This window comes from Asterias rubens, chromosome 20, assembly GCF_902459465.1.
Source record: "Asterias rubens chromosome 20, eAstRub1.3, whole genome shotgun sequence".
Taxonomy (NCBI): domain Eukaryota; kingdom Metazoa; phylum Echinodermata; class Asteroidea; order Forcipulatida; family Asteriidae; genus Asterias; species Asterias rubens.
Genome location: NC_047081.1, coordinates 5,905,607 through 5,932,370, shown reverse-complemented (window position 1 = coordinate 5,932,370; position 26,764 = coordinate 5,905,607). Strand labels below are relative to the sequence as shown.

General features: G+C 39.5%; 1 protein-coding gene across 1 annotated transcript in view; it reads left to right on the top strand.

The window, feature by feature from the left end:
- LOC117303641 overlaps positions 1-26,764 on the top strand; it is a 131,076-nt gene that overhangs the window by 92,523 nt on the left and 11,789 nt on the right. The window contains exons 20-25 of the mRNA XM_033787871.1: positions 6,013-6,101; positions 6,731-6,901; positions 7,529-7,578; positions 8,066-8,180; positions 10,216-10,335; positions 11,101-11,215. Coding sequence (XP_033643762.1) covers positions 6,013-6,101; positions 6,731-6,901; positions 7,529-7,578; positions 8,066-8,180; positions 10,216-10,335; positions 11,101-11,215 — 660 coding nt within the window. The remainder of the gene's footprint in view (positions 1-6,012; positions 6,102-6,730; positions 6,902-7,528; positions 7,579-8,065; positions 8,181-10,215; positions 10,336-11,100; positions 11,216-26,764) is intronic.

Below are 26,764 nucleotides of genomic sequence, written 5' to 3'. Positions count from 1 at the left end.
TCTGAAGAATCCCAAATGGTTTATTTCTGGTTTATTTCTGACAATGGCAGCTGATCTAAACTAGTTCATTCAATTACTCCATGGTACTTGTTTTATATCAGTAGCTGTCACTTTCTCTGAGCCTCAAACTTTAGCCAAGTTAACTTGAAGTCCACTTAGCCGCAAAACCTACATTAATTGACAGCGCTATAGCCGCTGAGAGGGGAAGGGACAAGTTAATGGAGGTAGTTGGAAGCACATGTGTAGTTTAAAGGGCAACTACATTATTTTGTTCTTAAAGCATGCTGTGTATCACCAAATTTTAAAGTCTGTGAAAATTTTCATGAACTTGTGTTTTTTTAGAAACTTTTCATAAATACTGCTTATAAGCTTTCTGCAAAAGTCTTGAGCAGGAAATCAGTCACAAAGGGTATGGCATTTTGGCTTGTAACTTTATTCTGGTTAGCAAAATATCCGTAAATATTTGTTATGCTTTTCGGTTCTGTGCAATATAAATTTTGGGTTGTGGCATTTTGGCGATCAAATTCTTTGTGTGTTAACTTTTGTGCACTTAGATGATGCGCGTGGGGTTAGTTGCACACAATGTGCTTGGCAGACCCTGAACCGAAACTGCATCTTATGACGTCATAGCAAAGGGTCTAAAAGGGTTAAATTTCTATATCTTGTAACTTTTTTAATAAGCTTTTTCCAGAAGGAAATTAGTAATAATGCGATCACAGAAATGAAATTTTAGAGGTCAGAAATATTACCTCAGTTTTGCTTCTGGAAGTAATATGAAAAATACTAGGTCATGCTATTTAAGTGAAAGAACAGAGACTGTTCTCAAATTGTGAGGGGAAAGTATTGGAAAACTTGTGCCCAATTTCATAGCTGCTTAAACCAGGCAAGTTACATGTACTTATTTTCTATTAACAAAAATTTAGCAGGATTCCTGTCAAACATCGTGCAAATTCAACACTGTTTTTGAATAGTTGTGTGGCATTGAACAAACACAGTAGCTATCCGTTTAGTTTTGCATTCATGGCTTTCCATAGTTTTCCAACCGTTGGAAAACACTCGGGCTATGACGTTGAAATAGAAAGGTTTTGGGGTACCCCAAAAATTCATTTCAAAATTTACCCAGTCAGCTTCCCTTGTGGTTTATATTGAAATAGAAATTGGTATATACAGCCAATGGGAAAATCCAAGATGGCCGCACAGTGGTATAGACCTATTGGCAGGAGCATGTACAAGTTAGCTGGAATAATAAGATGACTAAATGTCAGCGCTTCTAGTATTACATGTACCAACAGCTGGGATTGGAGGGATGCGCTTATTGCAAAATGTCAGAGTGTACTGCCCGATATTCTAATATTGGCATCTGTCATGGTTGATCAGTCATTGGGCAATTGGTTAACCATGGAACCATATTGAAACACTAGAGATTGATGCTACATGTATATCATATTGAAACACTAGAGATTGATGCTACATGTATATCATATTAAAACACTAGAGATTGATGCTACATGTTCAGGTGTGAACTGAAATTTTTATATTGGAATACTTGTATTGATTTAGTGAGATTCTTAGCACCGTCTATTCTGTTGTTTTTTATTCAGAATGTACTGGATACTAGAAGCTATAGTAATACCAGATATTTATTTTAATCTGCGAGAAAACTGTATGGCTCTGCTTTCTGTAAGCATTGAATAGGTGCTCACGGTAGCAGGGAGTTCGGCGCTTATGTCATGGGTTAGCAGGGATTTGTTGCTTGTGTGCGTAGGTATTCCATGATACTAGGTATTCCATGATACTAGGCATTCTTTGCTCACGCAGATAGTGCAGAAAGTTAGCACTTGCACTTGCCATAAACTTGGGCCCTGATGGTTTACCAAGAGCAACAGGAGAGTTATATTACACATTTTACACATTATCACACGCGCGCAAGTGGAATACGGAAAAATATAGCGCTAACTGCGTCCCATATCAAACGAGGCTGAAGGCCGAGTTGGATATGGGACGCAGACCATTACATTTTCCGTATTTCCACGAGCGCGCGTGTAATAACGTATTTATCTTCAAGCAAACTTGGCGCAAACTTGGCGTGTAAAGATGACATACATGTAGAACACACGAGTCGCAGGTAGTGATATTAGCCGTGCAATATGGGTTTTTATCACCACTCCATTCTGCCAATCTGATTGGAGGGTTAGCGCGTTCTTGAAGATAATAGCCTATGTTGTGCTGCCCATATCCAACCCTGTTGTAATTGTAATTACGCACCTGCTATTTTAAGCTCAAGTTTGCTTGAAGATAATTTTGTTGGATGTAGGATGCAGAAACGCCTCATTTTTATCCTATTTGACCCTCTTGTGTGGTCACTAATGTATAGGCGAGCAGAAGATGGCAAATCATTGTTAAATGATATGTGTCTACATCTAACTTGTTCAAATGCTGACCGGTCGCTAGCATACTAAACTTATATGCGACTATAAAAAACTGGCAGCATTTATTGATAGCCAAAAATACTTTATTGGATAATGACAGTAGTAGCCATTATTGATAGCAAATAATACCATATTGATAAGCCATTTGAAAGCACAGCATGGTTATAAAATAGAGCAAGGTTTGCTTTAGGGTTATAGTATAGTAGTAGTAATTCAAACTGTGTCAATGCTGCAGCGCAGCCGCTTTAGAGCCATATTAGTGTAGTGGCCGGTAGCAAGCAGCAGGGATCTGTGTCACCCACGCTCTGGGTCATCACACGTCTTTTTATTATCTACAGCACATGTACTCGTCACACGTTGGACTTGTATCTAGCGTAGTACCGACCACCCTCCGCTTTATCAATCAGGTTATGGAAGCTGTTCCGTAGTGCTTGGACTGGTTACCAATGATCAATTAATTTGCATTTTCTTCCCCACTATGTCATCGTGGTTGGATTTCTCAATGTCTATGTGGCAAATTACATGTACGTGCAGATTGGGACAAATTTACGCTGATTGAATGTTAGATGTTAGTATTGATCATTTTGCAAGGAGTCAACTGCAGTGTTTTGTAGCCTGCATTATGTGGAACTGTTTATAAGAATTAATTAATTAGCATTTTGTTCTTCTACATTTTGGTTGTGGAAGTTTGTGGAGTCTTTAACATTGTTGAACTTTAGATGTCAGTTCTGTGTATTCCTTTGTGACGAGTGATCTCACATGATGTTTTTCTAATCAGCAAATTGTCTGACTGGTAACCAAGGATCGACAAAGTTTTTTTCTTGTCTTGGGTCGGATTTCTCCATGTTGTACTGGAAAGATTTACGTGGATTGTGTCTGTTGAACTGTAGACGCCAGCTTTGTGTGTTCCTCAGAGAGTTGTCGCCTGTGATGTTGTCACAGCCAGTACCCGACTGATTAGCATGGAACCAATTAAATGAGTGGAAAGTGATACTGTGAAAGTGACGTTTTTCTGTGTAAAGTCCAGATGCCAGACTTTGAAGTCAACACTTGTGCCTGATCGACTAGCAGGGTTAACTTCCCCACAGTAGATCGTGGACTCAAATATCTTTTGGGGCAAATTTAACTGTGTGACAGTTCTACATGCTACGTTTTTAAAAGGCTGTTATGGTGGTGTGAGTACTGTGTATTTTCTTGTGAAGTATCATCATCTTCTCTTTTTCTGCACTTGAAACTCAAGAGAAATTGAGTCGCCGAACCGAGACACTGCCAGCCTTAGTGACATCTTGCATCGATCATTTATAAACTGATTTAATGAGAGTTCTTGCAACGCTCAACTGATCCCAACTGAAAGCTTTAATTGTGTGGGTGAAGACCTTCAGAGTCATTCATTCCAATGTTGAGGGCGCTGTTTTAATGCCAGAAGCAGTTTGTCATTTTTGAGACCTTAGAAACTATCCTTGGCTAGAATGTGCTATTGAAGCTGTTAGAATGTAGGATTCAGAGATAGATTGCCTGCTGAATATTATGGACTTGAAGCAGAAATAGGCCAAGTGTGAACCACAAACAGTATCATATTCTGCCCTGGGCTCAGCAACTTGGAGCTTTTTCACCAACAGTAGAGGGCTATCGGTGTCAGTAGGGTTAATTAAGACATGTGACCAGTTTATTTCTGATGGTGTCACTTCAGACTTGGCAAGTCATCTAATGTATACCTTATCATGTCTTCAGTCTGTTACAACATTTCCAGTGAAGCACAGCTGATATTAGTGGATGCCTGGAACATAGTTGCTTACCACAGACATACGTGCTTACCAACTAGCTTAGCAAGATGCTAAGCATGATGCTTGACTATCTGAAGAATGTTCACCAAGGGACGTGCCATTGATTTTCCCCTTGAACATTACCTGTTGTTTTGCCTGGAGTTTGACCGGAAGCAGAGGAAAGCATGTAATACTTTGTGATTAGTTTAGGGCAAGAGTAACTTTTTTTTTAAGGTGCGCCGGCACGCCGCCCGGGTACATTTTTGAATGTTTTAGGGTTTACTAAGACAAAATTACTAAAACGAGATTTGACTTAACAACCTCCAGTTAGTGCCAGTGCTCTACTATTTGAGCTACATGTATCTACATGTACATGTAGCCCTATTTTTTAGCAGTCTCTTTATTTTGTCAATATCTTTGTATGGGGGTGCCAGTCAGAAGCCATTCAACCATTACATGTAGCTGCTGTGTAGCCAGGGGATATACATGTACATGTTTGTAGGAAGATATTATTGCTGTTTTGCATTGGAACTATGTATTTATATCATAACTGTGAATATGATTCTTGCATAATGAGTTGAAGCATTTTGAGATATAAGAGATGTTAAATTTGCATCAGGGATAAAGAATATTAATTTTGGTTTTTACCCATAAACCGCACTGTATACTAAGTACTTTCCAGAGTACTGTGCAAATATACCTACCAGTAAGTTTCTTTGGGTTTTAGTTCTGTCTCCTAAATCAAGTTTTTATTGTTAACTTTTGAGCATTAACTGTCTAAAAGCCTTACCATTTTGCTTTTGCTTTTATCTTTCATTTTTTTGGTGTCCTCAGATACCAATTCAAATCATTTTCCATTTAATTTCTATTCAGTTACAAGATTGTTGCACATGTAATTTTCACATCAAGCATAAATATATATATTTTTCTTCCCTTATACTTATTGTAATTTCTCATCAAATTCTAAGGAGCTGCCCTGCGAGTCTGCTCTCTACTAAGCATTTAACAACCTCCCACTGCTGAAAATGCTATGTTTAATCTCATTAAAGACACTGGACACTATTGGTAATTGTCAAAGACCAGTCTTGTAACTTGGTGTATCTCAACATATGCATACAATAATGAATCTGTGAAAAGTTGAGCTCAATCGATCATCGAAGTTGCAAGATAATAATGAAAGAAAAAACACCCTTGTCACACAAAGTTGTGTGCTTTCAGATGCTTGATTTTGAGACCTCAAATTCTAAATGTGAGGTCTCGAAATCAAATTCGTGGCAAATTACTTTCTCAAAAACAACGTCACTTCACAGGGAGCCGTTTTATACTATCAACAGCTCCCTATTACTCGTTACCAAGTGAGGTGTTATGCTAATAATTATTCTAAGTAACTACCAATAGTGTCCACTGCCTTTAATTGCTTTATGTTCATTTATTTCACTTTCAGTCTAAAAACTACATTACACAAGATAATAAAGGTATTTTATCTTATACGTGTAGGCAACTTACAGCCTAATCATTTGTTATGAATTTTGATAAGTTTTACTCCAAATTGTTCCTTTTCACGAACTGATGAATTCGCTACTAACAGAACTTCTTGCTACATCTGGCTAAACCACCTCATGTAAATCAACTAACTTCTCAACCTGTAAAATTAAAGTGTACTTGTGTGTGTCCCAGCTTCGGGTGTTGGTTTTATTTATGTCACTTCTCAACCTGTAAAATTAAAGTGTACTTGTGTGTGTCCCAGCTTCGGGTGTTGGTTTTATTTATTTTCAAGTCAGTTGTTTTAATATTTGATGTTATTTGTGGTTTTGTTTCAGGGTCTAAACCAACGAGACACTCATCTGGAAGTGATAAGATTTATAACTACAGGGATCCACCTCCTACACTAGACAAGACAAAAGCAGAGGTCAGAATAGTATTCAAGTTTAGCAGTTTTTTTACAACCATAAACCTTGGCATATTTTAAAAACAGTTATGAGATATCATCCAACTCACAATACAGGATGACCACTTCTAAGGTGAGGGCTACACTTAAAGACAGTGGACACTATTGGTATTTGTCAAAGACAAGTCTTCTCACTTGGTGTATCTCAACATATGCATAAAATAACGAACCTGTGAAAATTTGAGCTCAGTTGGTCATCAAAGTTGCGAGATAATAATGAAATAATAAACACCCTTGTCACACGTAGGTGTGTGCTTTTAGATGCTTGATTTCGAGAACTTGAGGTCTCGAAATCAAATTCGTGGAAAATTACTTCTTTCTCGTAAACACTTCACTTCAGAGGAAGCCGTTTCTCACAATGTTTTATACTATCAACCTCTCCCTATTACTCATTACCAAGTAAGGTTTTATGCTAATAATTATTTTGAGTAATTACCAATAGTGTCCACTGCCTTTAACTGTTTTGGGCTATCTACATGTAGATCACAAAAGAACTTGGTATACAGTGCTAACACATATTGGTGTAAGGGTAAAACCAACTAATGTTCTTCATCCCGGATGCAAGTTAAATATTCTATCTTTTTTTGCAGAGATTGATTGAGGAAGAGAGAAAGAAGAAGGAACGTCTGCAGCTGGAGGATCAGCAACACAGACGACACTCTGACTACGCACCGATCAAATCACCAATCATTACTAACGAAAGATTCAACGATCCAATCATCAGCTCCAAGGAAGGCCCTCAACCTGGACGCAAACAAGAGGTGAAGATTGGTTTGGAGGGTTCCAGTCGTTGAGTTCACCATTTTCTTTCTAATTTAGGATTAATCTTAGGACTTAGGGCGAGTTCAGTTCGGTATCATAAGACCTTGGGACGCATTGAACCCATCCTAAGTTCAGACGAGTTACTCGTCCTAACTCGAGAAAGGATTAATCCTAGTGTGTTGTGAAATCAGCTGCAGGGTTTAGGAAGTTCAGTGAGTTCCTATTTTTAATTGACCCATAAATTACAATCGTCATTGTATTTTTGGGGGTCAATGTTAATACATATATTATTTTTTTTATTGTGGGGAGGGGTATGGTGGCAGCAGACATCTCCTTCTTTCCATTCTTTTTTGGTCATCGGAAAGAAAATTATTATTTTTTATTGTGGGGTGGGGTATGGTGGCGGCAGACATCTCCTTCTTTCCATTCTTTTTGGATCATCGGAAAGAAAACAAAATATCGTTTCAGAAAGAAACGCCTAGCGAAACAAAAGAACATTTTTCAACAGGCAGGGAAACATGTGGATGATGAAGAGTTGAGGAGCATTTGAGACTTGTTATGATCCCTTATCTTTCCAGGACATTTTATTGATTCTGTTTCTTTTTTTTCCTCTCCAATCTTATCAGGTCAAGGCGTGTGCTTTAGCTTTATATCCATTCAAGGCTCAGTCCCACAAGTGAGTATAAAAATAAAATAATTAAGAAGCACTTGCTTCTTATGTTCTACTGACCCAATCCAACAGGGCCCAATTTCATGGCTCTGCTTACCGCCAAATTTATGCTCTTACTATCACCATTCTTTGCCTACTGTGCAAGGGAAGAATTTCTGCATGAGCTGTGAAAGCAAAGAATGGGTACACATGCGAGCAGGCAAAAATTTCCTGCTAACCTGTTAATAATCAGTTGACCTAAGCTTGCAAGTTCCTGCTTCTGCAAGCACCACTTTTTTTCTTACAAAGGATGTTACCAAAGGCCAAAAAGTAATAATAAAACAAGCATTACCAATACTTGAACACCGATGATGGCAAGCAAAGTACCAAGGACGCACCTTTTGAAAATTCAAAAGGGGAATAGTTGATAGTCAAATGGTTGATGTAGGTTGATTGTTTAATAGTAAATTTATCAGCCTTCTGTTGCTTAAGTTTTATGTTTTTGCTTCGACAGGGAGTTGAGTTTCGATAAAGGAGACACAATTTACCTTCTACGGAAAATTGACAAGAATTGGTACGAGGGTGAGCACCATGGCCATGCTGGAATCTTCCCATCCAGTTATATTGAGGTGAGTTGTAACACATGATAATGCTTAACTGACTTTAGTGTTATATCATGCAAAAAAAAACACTTACATACAATGCCTTTTCAAAGTCATTTTGCTTGCCTGGAAAGTTATAATTGGTAGGGCTCCTCCATATCACAAGAAATTCTCTCACCATACATGTATACCCCAACTCGCAATCTTCAATTTTTGTTTACCTACACGTTTATGTTATTTATCTGTTTTATTCAATGTACTCTTATTGCTTTCCAAGCTACGTAATTGTTAATCGGAGTAAGTTAAAGACAGTGAACACTATTGGTAATTGTCAAAGATTAGTCTTCACAGTTGGTTTATCTCAACATATGCATAAAATAACAAACCTGTGAAAACTTGGGCTCAATTGGTCGTCGAAGTTGCGAGATATTAATAACAGAAAAAACACCCTTGTCGCACCATAGTCACACGAAGTTGTGTGCTTTCAGATGCTTGATTTCGAGACCTCAAATTCTAAATCTGAGGCCTCGAAATCAAATTCGTGGAAAGTTACTTCTTTCTCGAAAACTACGTCACTTCAGAGGGAGCTGTTGCTCACAATGTTTTATACTATCAATCTCTCCCCATTACTCGTAATCAAGAAAGGTTTTATGATAATAATTATTACCAATAGTGTCCACTGTCTTTAAGTCTTAGATAGATGGCGCTTTATAAGTTTTAATCATTATTAATAAATACCTTGGACGGTTTCAAGTCTGTGATTGGTCAAAACCCAGTCACGTGGGGGAGTGTTAACGGTCGGTATAAAGACCGGCTTTGGAAAATAGCGAATAAGTGGCCCCTAGATCAGCATACATTGTGTAAACCTTGCGGTTGCACTGTATCGCATGCTTATTTATATCCATGTTAGTTTCATTGCAACTTCGCGCACTTGCACGTACGCGCGCGAAAAATGTATCAATTTTGAGTGCGCGCGTGTAACAGGTGCGCGCGTATAAACTCATTTGTCCATAAATTGTCTTGTTTACAGCGACATGCTACATGGACGCTGAGCTAATGTGCGCGTTTTAATGCACAAAGAACAGCTAACGTCCAATCACCCCAGTGAATGCGCTGAACAGACCATTATTTAAAAAAGTCACTGGTATCAAAGATCAGTAATGTGATTAACGCACGAAAGAGACGGGAACCATCAAAAGCTCAAATATGGCCCCTGAACATGTCTGGAAGTATCGCAGAGAGTAAAGTCACAAAATTTAGAAAATTTTAGCCGTTTAACTCGCTAAAAAAGGTATTTATTAATGGGAATAACAGTGTTCGTACCCGAGCTTCTCTGCGTGGTAATGATCTTGGTTGGTGGCTGGCGCTGTTAACGGACCGAGCCGAGCGCCAGCCACCAACCCGGTCATTACCACGCAGTGAAGACCGGGTCCTCGCACTGTTATTCCCTTATTATTATTATTATTATCAAGGATGGAACAGTGTACTTACCCTAGAGAGACCATAGCGCCTGCAAGCGGCTTGTACCTCAATTATCATCAGGACCACAGGCAGCTGAAAATTTACCTGTTTTCATTTAAGTTCACAGCCACAATCATGGATACACATTTTGTTGTGTCAATTTCATGAGCAACAGTTTGATAATCACTGTTGTAGCAGTTGCTTATACATCAATTACCAATTGTTGTATCAAAGATGAATAAAAAGTGCTTGTGTTTGTTGAATACAAAACCTGCAAAAAGTTACTGAATATTTGTCTATTGCTCATTTGGTGTCTTTGTAAAAAGCAAGTTTACCCATGATTGTGGCTGTGCATTTAACCGAAAAGGTTGTTGTATGACGGTCATTTCTCGATTTACAATGTCTCGTGTTTCCTAACTTCATGCAATATAGATAAAAAAAATTTTTAGTAAAAGAAACACTTCCAAATCAGACATGCCTATAGTATGCTGATATGGTTAAAGTTGCACGATATGCAGGGTTTGTTAGTCAGGGTTAAACTTTCTCTCTGTGTTTGCGTAGTGAGACTAAAATTTTGAATTTTTCTTATCAATTTGTGTAGGTTGTCACATCACTTGAAGATGCCAAGAAGGCCCAGCTTCAGGGTCCAGGCCTGGAAGGTAAAGCTAGAGCCAAGTATAAGTTTTCGGGAGAAACACAGACGGAACTCAACTTCAATAAGGTCAGTTTAGGATTCGTGGTACATGTATCTTCTTATAAAATGGTTTGGGATCAAAACATTTACTCTTTAGTAAATTTGTAAGATTTTTAACAAGTTTGCTTCGGAGGAGATGATAACAAGCAAAAATACTATGCAACACACCATGGCAAGGTAATCAACTGGCATTTAGGGTGTCATGGCCGAGTGGTTAAGAGCATCGACTTTAAGTAGTGGTGATTTAAGTAAAAGGAAAGAGTAAGTGGCATGGTGGAAATCCCCTGTAAGCGTTTGCTTGATTTGTGGATCCCATACAGGACAAAACAGACTCAAAAGACAAAAAAGTTTACAGACATATGGACAGACAAACAAGAGGGCAAATTTGTTTTTATCAGAAATAAGAATTTACATGAGTAGATAAATTACTAAAATAAGTAATGATACAATGAAAAACATAATTATCTTCAAGTACACGCTAATCCACCAATCAGAATTGCAGAATTGACTGTTGATAAAAACCTATATTGCACGGCTAATATCACTTCCTGCGTCTCGTGTGTTCTATGTCATGCGCCAAGTTTGCTTGAAGATAAATACGTTATCACACGCCACTCATGGAAATACAGAAAATATTGTGCGTCTGCGTCCCATTCTCGGCCTTCGGCCTCGTTGGATATGGGACGCAGAAGCGCTCTATTTTTCCATATTTAACTCGCGCTTGTGTGATAACTTATATTACAGTACAGACAAATGTATTTATTGCTATTTATTTGTTGTATTTTATGTCAGGGAGAATACATTGAGCTTGTCAAAAAGATTGATGCTAATTGGTGGGAGGGGCGTATTGGAAATAGAAAAGGAATCTTCCCTTCTGCCTACGTGGAAGTACTGCGAGAACCTACTGGTAAGCTATTATTGACATACATGTACATGTAGACCTTTTCATTTTAATAGGGGGTGCGTTTTAGACTATTTACTCGGCAAATTTGCAACAAACGCTCAAATACAAAAGAGATTGAAAACAGCTTCAACAATTCAGCACCACATTATAACTATAGTTCATGACTTTGTTAGTATGAGTCAATTCAATGATGGCTTGCTTTTTGGTATATTGTTGGTAAACCAACATGTGTTCGTCTGTCCTTGTTGTCCCATGTCTGTGTCTTTGTGAGTCTTATATTCAGTGTTAGTCTGTCAATAGGTTAGGGTAGAAAAGCCAAGGTTTCACCCAATCCTAAGTATTGCCCTTCTGACTTGTTAATGTTTTTTTTTGTCTTATGGTGCAAAACGGTTTTGACTTAAAGTCACCTGGAAGTGGTATTTTTTCAAAATAAAGCTTTTGTCACTAATATATGTAGTTTGATGAGTGGAATGTGAATAAACAGTTAACTAAGGTTTTAAAAAATCAGTTCTTATGTTATTTACAAATTTAAGAGTAGACCCCGACCCGAGAGGGCACTGTTCGTGACGTCAATCGAGGCAGACTTTGCCTGTAATGCGTAGAGTAAACTCTTTTTATCTCTGCCAAGCCATTAAGTCTTGGAACAACCTCCAGCTGTCAACAATTACTTAATCCTGTTCAACTACATTTAAAGCTGCTGTTCTTAACGAAAAGTCTATTCTTCATTAGTCCACCCTTTGCAAACTCATTCAAAACTCTTTCATGGAGTATTCTGGAGGAAACCAACCATAAACCAAAGAAAGGCTTATAAGTGTTGCCTGAGTAATAATTTACACGGGGAACTAACCTGGTACATTTTGTAATACGATTTTGGGTTGAGCAAAGACAAATTGAGTAGGACAGGATTTGAACTGGCAATCTCCAGTTAAACATACCAGAGCTCTACCAACTGAGCTATCTGGCCCTTTTTAGTAGTTTTATTTCTTAAAGATAATTCAAGGTTTTTGACAAGTTTGGTTTTGCCTTTGTTTGTACTTATAAATAGCTCTTATCTCAAGAGAAATGCCAAAATGTGTCATCACTCCTTTTCCCTAAACTTGACAGTTCCTGCAAAAAAATCTAAACTAGGTTCATTCGATCATCAAATACTTGTGAATATGAGCTTTCAAATAACACCTTATTTGGTCATAGAGGGTAGTGAGTTTTGCCAATTTTGGAAGAGCTGTACATCATCTTGATTCATAGAAAGTAAGCTTACCCTTTATAGCCAGGACATGCCCAATAAGCTCAGTATAAGTTTTACATATTAAGTGCATTTATGGTTTTTTTTATACCTGAAATTCCGCAACGTTTATACTGAGTTGTCCATGAAAGATAAGTTAATGTAGAAAAGTAAGTGACCATAATGGTGGCTGGCCTGGCAGACACAAGTGTTCTTCACTTGTAATGTATGCAAAGTACTGTAGCATTTGTCGATAAGGTTAAATTTCAAACATATTGTATGGAAAGGGTTGTGGTAACACCATGTAATGACTATCTCTAAATGAGTTGGGGTGGTTTTGAAAATAACCATTGGTTTCAACTCTACGTTTCGATCAGAACACTCTGATCGTCTTCTTCCTACTTCAATTTGAAACTGTTAACATCCCTTTAAGAGGGTATTTGGATAATGTTAGACACTACATGATGTACATTGTACTACATGTACTGTTTCACAGACTTGATAATAAATTAATAATATTTATAAAAATTAGTGGTAATTTTTTTTCTCTGAAGTCCGTCCCGCATTATCGCTCATGGCCTTCAAACATTATTACCGTGGTCACTGGGCCATTTATTTCATTATACAATGTATGATCATATCAGCTCCCTGGGGAGTACACAGCCTGCGGTATTACATGTGAAGGTATGTTAGTACACTAAGCTAAATCAATCACATGAACCATCACTGCCCTCACACCCACTTACTGCTGGGTGAGAGAAGCAAATTAAAGTCGAGGGTCTCGCTCAAGGACTCAAATGTCATGAAGAGGATGCAAACTCACACCCTGATGACTTAGCCACAAGAAATGAGACGAAATACAGGCAACCTGAATGCCAGGCAACCTCTAAGAAGAAAAGGCAATCACAGTTGATGTTTCTTGGGGATTGGAAGACACCGTTTAAAAAAATTAGTCAGGTGCTACCAAAGTGTTCCATTTTCATGTACTGCAGTTGGTTGCCTCTAAGTTGCCAGTAAAAGTTGCCTCATTTGACAACTTGACAAGGCGCTGATGTACGAGACTGCTCTGCCACAACCACAACTTTGCTCTCAGTATTTCTTTGCAAAGTACAATGCATCACCAAAGGAAAGTTTTGACCTGGCCATCTTGCACAAGTCTTGTCTGACTCACCATCAACATAAAAGTTAATAGTTTACACCTTTCAGACTAACATTTCTGGGTCTTCAAAACCATTGTTTCGATAAATTCTTTTTATCACCACATCGTGGAAATTGTGTCAGTTCCTCCCCAAAATAAAAGCCATGATTTGATTTCCTTTTACCGAGGATGTGTTTTGTTAAGTTCTGTTGCAGAAATTCCTGTGACAATACCCTCAACTCTTTTGTTCTCTGTGGAGTTGTGCCATCAAAGATTCCCAGGAGGTGCTCTCGTTCTCCCAGAGTGGATTGTTTTTAGATTCCGTTGGATTCCCTCCATTTCCCACTCTGTGCCGACTCATTTCCCCTCCATGATTGATCTGTAAATCGTTGCTTTGAGGTTTTCTTTGTTGACAGTTCTTTGAGTGATGACTTCTCTCACTGTATTAAAGGGTCTGGGTACTTTTTGTAACACAAAATGCAATGTCTGCAGATTTACATTAAACTTACATAGTTTGAAGATAATGATAGTAGAAAGCATACCTTAAAATGTTAGTTGCTGAGGTGCTGTTGTTTTTGAGAATAGAGTAAAACAATGTAATGAATTTTTTTTTACCTTTATCTGAATTTTGACTTCTTGAAGTCTGCCCGGACAAATAAATAATGCAGGAATTTCTCCATGATTACAGTTAACCTTACACTTTGATCTACTTATCTGGCGCTGAGGTTATTGTTCCTAGAAGCTCCTTTGTATCTATAATTCCAGGGGTTACCAACAAGTGGAAATGCCATTATTTAAACAATACCTCCTAATAGATAACGTGTGTTATTGTGCATGGCCTTTGTGAGGCGATGCACACACAGTTAGATGTGCGATATACATGTACATTGTACCTTCACAAGCAATTTGAACTCCAAAATGGCAGACCATGGGGAGACAGTAGACGTTAGCAATTGCTAAAATAAATCTCAAAGTACGTGTGTTCATACAACTACTTAATTCCACTTGACATAATTCACTTATAAATGGCTGTTAAACAATTAGACTTTCCAACTCAATTGTTTCAGAATACATTGTTACTCATTCAATTGCTTTCAACCTTCTGCCAGGTTGAGCTGTACAGTGTATATCGCCTCTGCCCGGTGCTGTACAGCTTCACTACCCCCTTGTGCTAGGCACTGTAGGAGCCTGGCATACGTCCAAATGTTTGACGACTTTCTTAAACCACTGTAAGAGCAGGGGGTTTCCTCATGGGTCTATCATGTTCACTTCTCGTTGATACGTCCCCACGCCTGTCCGAGGGCACTCACTTCCTTTACAATTATCCATCGTTTCACCAGGGATGTATTCAGTTAGAGATTTCTTTGACAAGTTCTCGCATTAAACTACGATTCATTTCAAAGTTGCGCTTAATGTTAACAGCCTCGAGAGATTTTGGTTTCTTGAGACATTTATGCCGATGTTTTTTTTAATTTCCACTTTTATTAGGGCCAGGGATTTTATTTTTATTACACAGTGACTTGTCTCCTGGTGGTTTATTGGCTGAGTGGGCTTCCTTTCCACCTGTTGGAAAGCTAGTTGCTGAGAAACTGTCTGTTTTATCACATTGGACACTTTATAAACCAGTGGGTCCCTAGCTCCATGACTTTCTTCATAACCAAGTCCGTCTCTCCAACCAGTTACATGTCCATCCAAATAGACCACCGACAACAAGAATAACTTTGTTTATTCCAGGGCCTTTCTGTTGGGCAAGATACTACACTAGTTACATGGTAAATTTTTACATTTGAAAAACATTTTCCATATTGATTCAAGAGTTGTAAAAGTAAATATCACCAGTCGTGACACTTGTGTCCTTAAGCAAGACATTAAAGGGAAGGTACATGTTTAGTAATTACTCAGAACAAATATTAACTAAAAAACTGACTTGGTAACGAGCATTGGAGAGCTGTTGATAGTATAAAACATTGTGGGAAACGACTCCCTCTGAAGTAACATAGTTTTTGAGAAAAAGGTGATTTCTCACTTAAATAATAAAAGACTTCTAGCTTTTTATTCTTTAAGTCTTTTATTCTTGTATGAAAGCACACAATTTCGTCCAACAAGGGTGTTTTTTCTTTCATCATTTTCTCGCAACTTCGATGACCAATTGCGCCCAAATTTTCACATGTACCTTCCCTTTAAAGCCATTATACACTTTCGGAACATAAAAAAAAAAAAAAGTTCACAGATTTACAAATAACTTACAGGGTTTACAGAAGGTAATGGTGAAAGACTTCTCTTGAAATATTATTCCATGAAATGCTGTACTCTTTGAGAAAACATTAAAGCAATGATCAATTCTCGATATCGAGAATTACGGATTTATTTTAAACACATGTCATGACACGGTGAACGGGCGGAAACAAGGGTGGGTTTTCTCGTTATTTTCTCCCGACTCCGATGACCGATTGAGCCTAAATTTTCACAGGTTTGTTATTTTATATATAAGTTGTGATACTCGAAGTGTGGGCCTTTGGACAATACTGTTTACCAAAAGTGTCCACTGGCTTTAACCATTGCTTCGTCCTATGGATGGGACTTAAAGCTGTCGGTCCCATGTGTTGTGTAACGCATGTAAAAGATCCCAGTGCACTTATCGAAAAGAAAAGGGGTTCGCCCCTGTGTTCCTGGCTGTGGCTGCTAAATGTACGTAGCACCTTGTAAACCATCTACATAATTGGGTCTCAGAATTCATAACTTTCAATAACCTCTCGTTCTGTATAAAGATATATACTAAGCGCCTTGAGTACCTTGTTGGTAGATACATGCCCTATATAAGACTTTGATATTAAATGCTGAACATGTTTTGAGCTGTGCGCCCCTTCTTTATATATCAAAACTTGATACAAATAAGACAGTGCATTTGCCGAAGATTTAGTTTTTCTCTCCTTGAGCTTTGTACAAAATCATACACGTGTACCTCAGGAAGTTGGGGCTCTGTTTGTAAACATGGTGTTACATGTACATGGTATATAATAGCATAACAAGTTGTAGCTAGATTCATTAAGACATTTGTTGATCTGTAATCGGTACAGATTACCCGCTGCCAAAACATAGGATTCAAACTGCCTCTAGCTACCAGGCAACCTCGGTAGTCTAGCTGGTAAGACACTACTCTAGAATTGCAAGGGTCGTGGGTTCGAATCCCACCCGAGTAACATGCCTGTGATATTTTTTCATAGGACTGGCTGGGGAAAGTACTGAGTATACAGTGCTAACACACAGCGGTGTATGGGTAAAAACCAAAACTGATATTCTTTATCCCCGATGCAATTTTAACATCTCTTAGATCTGTAATCAGTCAAGCCATTTTGCAAATAACAAGAAGGTGTCAGTCTTGCAATAATATCACAAGTTTTTGGTCAAGAAAATGAAGGAAAATTTAGGTTTTAAGCCATTTTGAATTTAGCAGGTTTTGAAAAGGTTTAATACACATCAAAGATGAATGACGAAAAGTTTGTTTCATTTTTCTTTTGACACCGTCCACAATTGAAGAAAAGATTGAACGGCCATCTTGGGTGTACACTACTTTACTATTATCCAAGTGCACAAGTTTGTCGCTTAGGTAGTAAATTGGAAAGGAATATTGAAGCTCATTGATAAAGGTCTTCTGAAACCGGCTGGTGGGTTGAAGTCCCTAGAGTATTGCACCAGATGTAGCCTTTGTAATTTACAGGTTGTCAGTCTAGACTAGGGTTTTAAAGTCAAATGAAAAACAGTGAGCCCTCGTGTGATAACAACTCCCCAATGTCCTGACCCTCATGAAATTAGAACACTGCCCTCATATGCTCAGTGAGAGCCAGCTCTTTGCATACTCGGCAATCTTGGGGTGTTTGGCATTCCGGAGGTAGAGGGAATGTACAGGGATGGATGCTGGCTGTTATGTGGCCATAAACAGATGTTGCAGCCTTGGAGATGGTCTGATAGCTTGATTAACTTACAAGGGATACCTACATGGGGGCTTGGTTCTCCACCAAGGCCAAATCTTGCATTAACTGGTTATTTTATTCATTTTGTAGTATTAGAATAACGACCAAGGCAAAACGCTGCAGGATGTAGATTTTTGTTTTGGCTTCATTCACCGTCGTCTGAGATGCGTAATAAGATTGAACCGACCAGTACATGTAGTTAATAATGTCTTCCTACATGAGCTTTGTCAATTTCATTGCCATGTATTAATTTGTTTTGACTGAGTTTGTTTAATTACTTCAAGTCATGCGTTGCGACACACCATGGGCTCATGGTAATGAACAAAACTGTTCATATCGATTTGGACAGAAATTATTGCTTCTATTTTTGAAAGGTTGTTTTGCATATGAGTTAGTATGTTTTTTCAAGAGAAAAAATTTAGGCCAAGGTTATTTCAGAAAGCAAACATAAATTCTTGAACAATCTACTCCCAGTAACGGCGATAAAACAAAGTTATTGAAGAAAACATATTTGAGAACACTAGGGGCAGTAGACTTACCAGGTAAATCAATCGTTCTCAGAAGTGTGTGCATATTCAGAATAGCCCAAAAGCTCTGCCCCATTGCATATTGACCAATCACAATGCAACGAAGGTCCGACAAATAAAGTCTGACATGTGTGCGCGTATGCTTGGCACGTGCGACAGAGTTGTGCACAAAGGCATTGAAGAGGCGCACGTGTTCTTGCTCACGCGTCGTGGAAGGAGCCTAATGGATCAGTATATTTAATAGCCAACCGGAAATAACAAAAAGTCTCCCATTGGTCTCTGAATTCATACTTTTAATTCATTTGGGAAAAATAACAGATAGTGTACTGTAGCCAAAAATCTCAACAAAATAGAGACATGTAAGTATCTTTAAGGTGTTGACATTGTGTGGAATGGTAGACAGTGAATGGCGTTAACATGAAGAACTTAGGGTAATTGCAGCAGTGATGGATGTAGCAATGATGTGGGGAGAGTTCATAGAGTGCTGATTGAGCAAAGAAGCAACTGGCCATGGGAGATAATCAATATAGAATGCTTTAAATTGAATACCCTTGATGAAAAAAAATACCTCACACATTTATAAAATGCACTGGATACTATTGGTAATGACTCAAAGTGATTGTTGGCATACAAACTTACTTGTTAACAAGCAATGTTGATAGTATACAACATTGTGAGAAAAGGCTCCCTCTGAAGTAATGTAGTTTTTGAGAAAGAAGTAATTTCTCACAAAAATATTTGAATTGAAATCGAGACCTCGGCTGAGGTCTCGAATTCAAGGTATCTGAATGCATACAACTTGTGCAACAAGGGTGTTTTTCATCCACTATTCTCTTACAACTTCAATGACTAAATGAGTTCAAATTTTCACAGCATGGTTTGTTATTTTATGCTTAATGTTGAGGTACACCAAGTGAGAGGACTGGGTCTTTGACAATTCACGTCATTGATGGTTGCTGGTTTTGTCAAGAAAATGTGGATTTGTCCAAAGACTTTTTTTTTTAAACATTTGTCAGTTCATGACGGCTAAGAAAAATGTGAACAAATTGTGATGTTTTTAAACTGTCTGACAGAACTTGTTGTAAAAAAAAACTCTTGAGTCAATTTGTGTTTGTAATTAATTTTTTGTTGTAGTTATTCTTAAAAATGAAATGACCCATGACAAAATAATTGCACCAGATTCATATTTAAAACAATATCCAATGGTCATCCACTACTGTGATGACTTGGTGAGCTGTGCCCATCTGTCTCTATCAAGCAAGAGAGAGATGGATCGCGTAGACCAGTGTCAGACGGGATGGAAAGACTTGAAGGTCAAGTTGGGATGACCTCTATGATGAGAGGCCTCAGGATTCCAGAGAAGGGCACAATTAAAGGTTCATTATTGCAGAAAACATGACTAGGCAAAGGCGACACTGTCTTAGTCTGATCATGGAGTAAGATCCTCCACGGTCTGATGGTGGTGGAAATAAGGGGAACGGCACCATGAATAGCGGAGCTAAGGAGATGTTGTTGCCAACAGATATTGTGCACAGCATGCAACATTTTTGTGATGGTGCCATTGATGGATTTAGTGATCTGATCTGGTTGATAATTGGTGCTTTCTCAATGAAACTGAAATTATCGTATAGGTCTTATGGGTTGTTTGTTTAGTGTAGTCGTTAACCATTGCATACAAGTATAGCAGATGCTCATTAAAACAAATATGTTAGAAGGAGATCCCCAGGATAAAGGTCATTGGATTGACCTCCTTTTGATGGATTGAACATCTTATGTCAAAAGCATGTAGCATTGTTCAGTGCTAAGCAAAATAACAGGGTACAGGGCAATGCTCACACATGATAATATGGTAAACCATGATTCATTTTTACTTGGTACATGTACATGTACTTCACCGAGACAATGGAGTTAAATACCTTGCCCCTGGTCTTTGCTTACATGCCCCTGGTCATTACCAAAGTGCCCGTGGTCACTGTCTTCTTGCCCCTGGCCATTGCCTGCGTTCCCTTGCCACTGGTCACTGCTCACATACCCCTGGTCAATGCCTCCATGCCTCTGGGTCGTTGCTTACATACCCCTGGTCAATTCTTCCATGCCATTGGTCATTGCTTACATGCCCCTGTTCAATGCCTCAATGCCCCTGGTCATTGCCTCCATGCCACTGGTCATTGCTTACATGCCCCTGGTCAATGCTTCCATGCCAAATTGGTCATTGCTTACATGCCCCTGGGTCAATGCCTCCATGCCACTGGTCATTGCCTCCATGCCCCCGGGTCATTGCTTACATGCCCCTGGTCATTACCTAAGTGCCAGTGGTAATTTTTCTTCTGTTCCTGGTCATTGCCTGCGTTCCCTTGGTCATTGCCACATGCCACGGGGTCATTACCTCCATGCCACTGGTCAATGCTTATGCACATGTACATACCCCTGGTCAATGTCTACATGCCCTTGGTCATTGCTTACATGCCCCCGGTCATTACCTAAGTGCCAATGGTCATTGCCTCCGTGCCCCTGGTCATTGCTTACATGCCCCCGGTCATTACCTAAGTGCCAATGGTCATTGCCTCCGTGCCCCTGGTCATTGCTTACATGCCCCCGGTCATTACCTAAGTGCCAATGGTCATTGCCTCCGTGCCAATGGTCATTGCCTCCGTGCCCCTGGTCATTGCTTACATGCCCCCGGTCATTACCTTAGTGCCAATGGTCATTGCCTCCGTGCCCCTGGTCATTGCTTACATGCCCCTGGTCAATGCCTCCATGCCCTTGGTCATTGCTTACATGCCCCCGGTCATTACCTAAGTGCCAATGGTCATTGCCTCCGTGCCCCTGGTCATTGCTTACATGCCCCCGGTCATTACCTAAGTGCCAATGGTCATTGCCTCCGTGCCCCTGGTCATTGCTTACATGCCCCGGTCATTACCTAAGTGCCAATTGTCATTGCCTCCGTGCCCCTGGTCCTTGCCTCCAGGTTCTTCAGAGCAGTTTCTCACTGTTTACGGTGGTGCATCCCTGTGTTTGGTGTGAACGCCCAAAATGAATGTTAAGAATTTTTTTTAACAGTTACAAATTAAGTAATAAAAGGCACTTAATTTGAATGCAATTTTCTTGATCGATCTTTGCTTTTATCTAGAGCTCCGTTTTCAAGAAAATAATGTTCTTGAGATCCCTGAACCTAGAGTTATTTTATCTGGATATCTTTTTAGAGTCCGAGCTTGAAGGTTGAATCAATGAAATGTCCAATGCACAGTATGTGACAGCCATGACGTGTGCTATGTTTTTTTTTCATCTGGGTAAGAGTATAGTATGCAACCAAACTGCAGTGACATTTTCCCTCCATGATCTATCCATGAGATACTCCTCACTTTCTAGAAAATTTGATCGTCTGACATTTTGGTTTTGCTCCAGTTGGCTGAAGCAGAAAGCCAAGATTCTATCTGAAATTAATTGTTGGGATATTATGTTATGCAGGCAATCAAGTGCACTGAGGTAAATCCATGTTTAAGGAAGTGGAAATGAAGTTTGTTTTGGTTTGATTAGGGGACTATTTAATTTGCCTATGGGGAGGAAAAAATGTGATATGATTGCCAGTTACAGACATAACAAACCAACAAAAAGCAGCACGGGGTTTACAAGGTGCTTGGGGGCATACAGCAGCCAAGCAGCACGGGGTTTACAAGGTGCTTGGGGGCATACAGCAGCCAAGCAGCACGGGGTTTACAAGGTGCTTGGGGGCATACAGCAGCCAAGCAGCACGGGGTTTACAAGGTGCTTGGGGGCATACAGCAGCCAAGCAGCACGGGGTTTACAAGGTGCTTGGGGGCATACAGCAGCCACAGCCAGGAACACCGGGGCCAACCCCTTCTCTTTTCGATAAGTGCATTAGGGTCTTTTACATGCGTTACACAACTCATGGGACCAACAGCTTTACGTCCCGTCCAAAGGACGAAGCAATGATTAAGTGTCTTGCTTAAGGACACAAGTGTCACGGCTGGGGATTCGAATCCACACTCTGCTGACCAGAAACACCAGAGCTTGGGTTTGGTGCTCTTAACCGCTCTGCCACGACACTTCCAGTTGTAGCCGTAGCTGTAGTCTCAAACTATCCCCAAAGCTTTAATCACAGCACCTCACATTGTCATGCAGCTGCAGCTCAACTTGCCGTTCTGCAAAGCTACTCAAGTTCAACTATGTAGGAGAGACTCGCGGGCTACCTTTGCGCAAACTTTTCATATGCTTTTGGCTAAGTAGCGCTCTGTATACCGCTGGCACTAATGCGTTGGAAGTTGGGTTATAGACCTTTATCACGCTGTCACCATCTTGGTCATGTTCCCTGTTGCCAATAACAGTAACGAATGCTAACATTCAATGCGCATGGCACCAGACTATTATTTCGTCCAGGTTACAGTGAGTTGGAATGGAGTAAAATCAAGATGACCACACCGTGATAAAGGTCTATAGTATAATGGGGGTGAGGTAATACATCATGTGATTATGTCTAATCTGCTGTGCAGAAATGTTCTTACAAGAAGTTGTTTTTCTAAAAACCGGGAGACTAGGTAGTTGAGATAAGAACTTATCCTACTGTTCATCTACTGTCAAGGAGTAGATTGGAAAAACTGGGAGACACTCAGTTCTTATAAGAACTTATCCTACTGTTCATCTACTGTCAAGGAGTAGATTGGAAAAACTGGGAGACACTCAGTTCTGATAAGAACTTATCCTACTGTTCATCTACTGTCAAGGAGTAGATTGGAAAAACTGGGAGACACTCAGTTCTGATAAGAACTTATCCTACTGTTCATCTACTGTCAAGGAGTAGATTGGAAAAACTGGGAGACACTCAGTTCAGATAAGAACTTATCCTACTGTTCATCTACTGTCAAGGAGTAGATTGGAAAAACTGGGAGACACTCAGTTCAGATAAGAACTTATCCTACTGTTCATCTACTGTCAAGGAGTAGATTGGAAAAACTGGGAGACACTCAGTTCAGATAAGAACTTATCCTACTGTTCATCTACTGTCAAGGAGTAGATTGGAAAAACTGGGAGACACTCAGTTCAGATAAGAACTTATCCTACTGTTCATCTACTGTCAAGGAGTAGATTGGAAAAACTGGGAGACACTCAGTTCAGATAAGAACTTATCCTACTGTTCGTCTACTGTCAAGGAGTAGATTGGAAAAACTGGGAGACACTCAGTTCTGATAAGAACTTATCCTACTGTTCGTCTACTGTCAAGGAGTAGATTGGAAAAACTGGGAGACACTCAGTTCTGATAAGAACTTATCCTACTGTTCATCTACTGTCAAGGAGTAGATTGGAAAAACTGGGAGACACTCAGTTCTGATAAGAACTTATCCTACTGTTCATCTACTGTCAAGGAGTAGATTGGAAAAACTGGGAGACACTCAGTTCTGATAAGAACTTATCCTACTGTTCATCTACTGTCAAGGAGTAGATTGGAAAAACTGGGAGACACTCAGTTCAGATAAGAACTTATCCTACTGTTCATCTACTGTCAAGGAGTAGATTGGAAAAACTGGGAGACACTCAGTTCAGATAAGAACTTATCCTACTGTTCATCTACTGTCAAGGAGTAGATTGGAAAAACTGGGAGACACTCAGTTCAGATAAGAACTTATCCTACTGTTCATCTACTGTCAAGGAGTAGATTGGAAAAACTGGGAGACACTCAGTTCAGATAAGAACTTATCCTACTGTTCATCTACTGTCAAGGAGTAGATTGGAAAAACTGGGAGACACTCAGTTCTGATAAGAACTTATCCTACTGTTCATCTACTGTCAAGGAGTAGATTGGAAAAACTGGGAGACACTCAGTTCTGATAAGAACTTATCCTACTGTTCATCTACTGTCAAGGAGTAGATTGGAAAAACTGGGAGACACTCAGTTCTGATAAGAACTTATCCTACTGTTCATCTACTGTCAAGGAGTAGATTGGAAAAACTGGGAGACACTCAGTTCTGATAAGAACTTATCCTACTGTTCATCTACTGTCAAGGAGTAGATTGGAAAAACTGGGAGACACTCAGTTCAGATAAGAACTTATCCTACTGTTCATCTACTGTCAAGGAGTAGATTGGAAAAACTGGGAGACACTCAGTTCAGATAAGAACTTATCCTACTGTTCATCTACTGTCAAGGAGTAGATTGGAAAAACTGGGAGACACTCAGTTCAGATAAGAACTTATCCTACTGTTCATCTACTGTCAAGGAGTAGATTGGAAAAACTGGGAGACACTCAGTTCAGATAAGAACTTATCCTACTGTTCATCTACTGTCAAGGAGTAGATTGGAAAAACTGGGAGACACTCAGTTCAGATAAGAACTTATCCTACTGTTCATCTACTGTCAAGGAGTAGATTGGAAAAACTGGGAGACACTCAGTTCAGATAAGAACTTATCCTACTGTTCATCTACTGTCAAGGAGTAGATTGGAAAAACTGGGAGACACTCAGTTCAGATAAGAACTTATCCTACTGTTCATCTACTGTCAAGGAGTAGATTGGAAAAACTGGGAGACACTCAGTTCAGATAAGAACTTATCCTACTGTTCGTCTACTGTCAAGGAGTAGATTGGAAAAACTGGGAGACACTCAGTTCTGATAAGAACTTATCCTACTGTTCATCTACTGTCAAGGAGTAGATTGGAAAAACTGGGAGACACTCAGTTCTGATAAGAACTTATCCTACTGTTCATCTACTGTCAAGGAGTAGATTGGAAAAACTGGGAGACACTCAGTTCTGATAAGAACTTATCCTACTGTTCATCTACTGTCAAGGAGTAGATTGGAAAAACTGGGAGACACTCAGTTCTGATAAGAACTTATCCTACTGTTCATCTACTGTCAAGGAGTAGATTGGAAAAACTGGGAGACACTCAGTTCTGATAAGAACTTATCCTACTGTTCATCTACTGTCAAGGAGTAGATTGGAAAAACTGGGAGACACTCAGTTCTGATAAGAACTTATCCTACTGTTCATCTACTGTCAAGGAGTAGATTGGAAAAACTGGGAGACACTCAGTTCTGATAAGAACTTATCCTACTGTTCATCTACTGTCAAGGAGTAGATTGGAAAAACTGGGAGACACTCAGTTCTGATAAGAACTTATCCTACTGTTCGTCTACTGTCAAGGAGTAGATTGGAAAAACTGGGAGACACTCAGTTCTGATAAGAACTTATCCTACTGTTCGTCTACTGTCAAGGAGTAGATTGGAAAAACTGGGAGACACTCAGTTCTGATAAGAACTTATCCTACTGTTCATCTACTGTCAAGGAGTAGATTGGAAAAACTGGGAGACACTCAGTTCTGATAAGAACTTATCCTACTGTTCGTCTACTGTCAAGGAGTAGATTGGAAAAACTGGGAGACACTCAGTTCTGATAAGAACTTATCCTACTGTTCATCTACTGTCAAGGAGTAGATTGGAAAAACTGGGAGACACTCAGTTCTGATAAGAACTTATCCTACTGTTCATCTACTGTCAAGGAGTAGATTGGAAAAACTGGGAGACACTCAGTTCTGATAAGAACTTATCCTACTGTTCATCTACTGTCAAGGAGTAGATTGGAAAAACTGGGAGACACTCAGTTCTGATAAGAACTTATCCTACTGTTCATCTACTGTCAAGGAGTAGATTGGAAAAACTGGGAGACACTCAGTTCTGATAAGAACTTATCCTACTGTTCATCTACTGTCAAGGAGTAGATTGGAAAAACTGGGAGACACTCAGTTCTGATAAGAACTTATCCTACTGTTCGTCTACTGTCAAGGAGTAGATTGGAAAAACTGGGAGACACTCAGTTCTGATAAGAACTTATCCTACTGTTCGTCTACTGTCAAGGAGTAGATTGGAAAAACTGGGAGACACTCAGTTCTGATAAGAACTTATCCTACTGTTCATCTACTGTCAAGGAGTAGATTGGAAAAACTGGGAGACACTCAGTTCTGATAAGAACTTATCCTACTGTTCGTCTACTGTCAAGGAGTAGATTGGAAAAACTGGGAGACACTCAGTTCTGATAAGAACTTATCCTACTGTTCATCTACTGTCAAGGAGTAGATTGGAAAAACTGGGAGACACTCAGTTCTGATAAGAACTTATCCTACTGTTCGTCTACTGTCAAGGAGTAGATTGGAAAAACTGGGAGACACTCAGTTCAGATAAGAACTTATCCTACTGTTCGTCTACTGTCAAGGAGTAGATTGGAAAAACTGGGAGACACTCAGTTCTGATAAGAACTTATCCTACTGTTCGTCTACTGTCAAGGAGTAGATTGGAAAAACTGGGAGACACTCAGTTCTGATAAGAACTTATCCTACTGTTCGTCTACTGTCAAGGAGTAGATTGGAAAAACTGGGAGACACTCAGTTCAGATAAGAACTTATCCTACTGTTCGTCTACTGTCAAGGAGTAGATTGGAAAAACTGGGAGACACTCAGTTCTGATAAGAACTTGACTGCTGTTTACATATCTACTCCAACCTTGGAGCAGATAGGAATGGGGGGGGGGGGGCTTTCACTTTCACTTGGTGGATCAGGGGACTTCTGGTAATTAAGTTCACTGTGGCAGAGTGCGGTATAACCATGTCTAAGCGATCCTGTTCTTATCATCATAGTCTTCAAGGAAGCTGTATATAGTTAACGCTACTCGAGCCAAACTCGGCTCGAG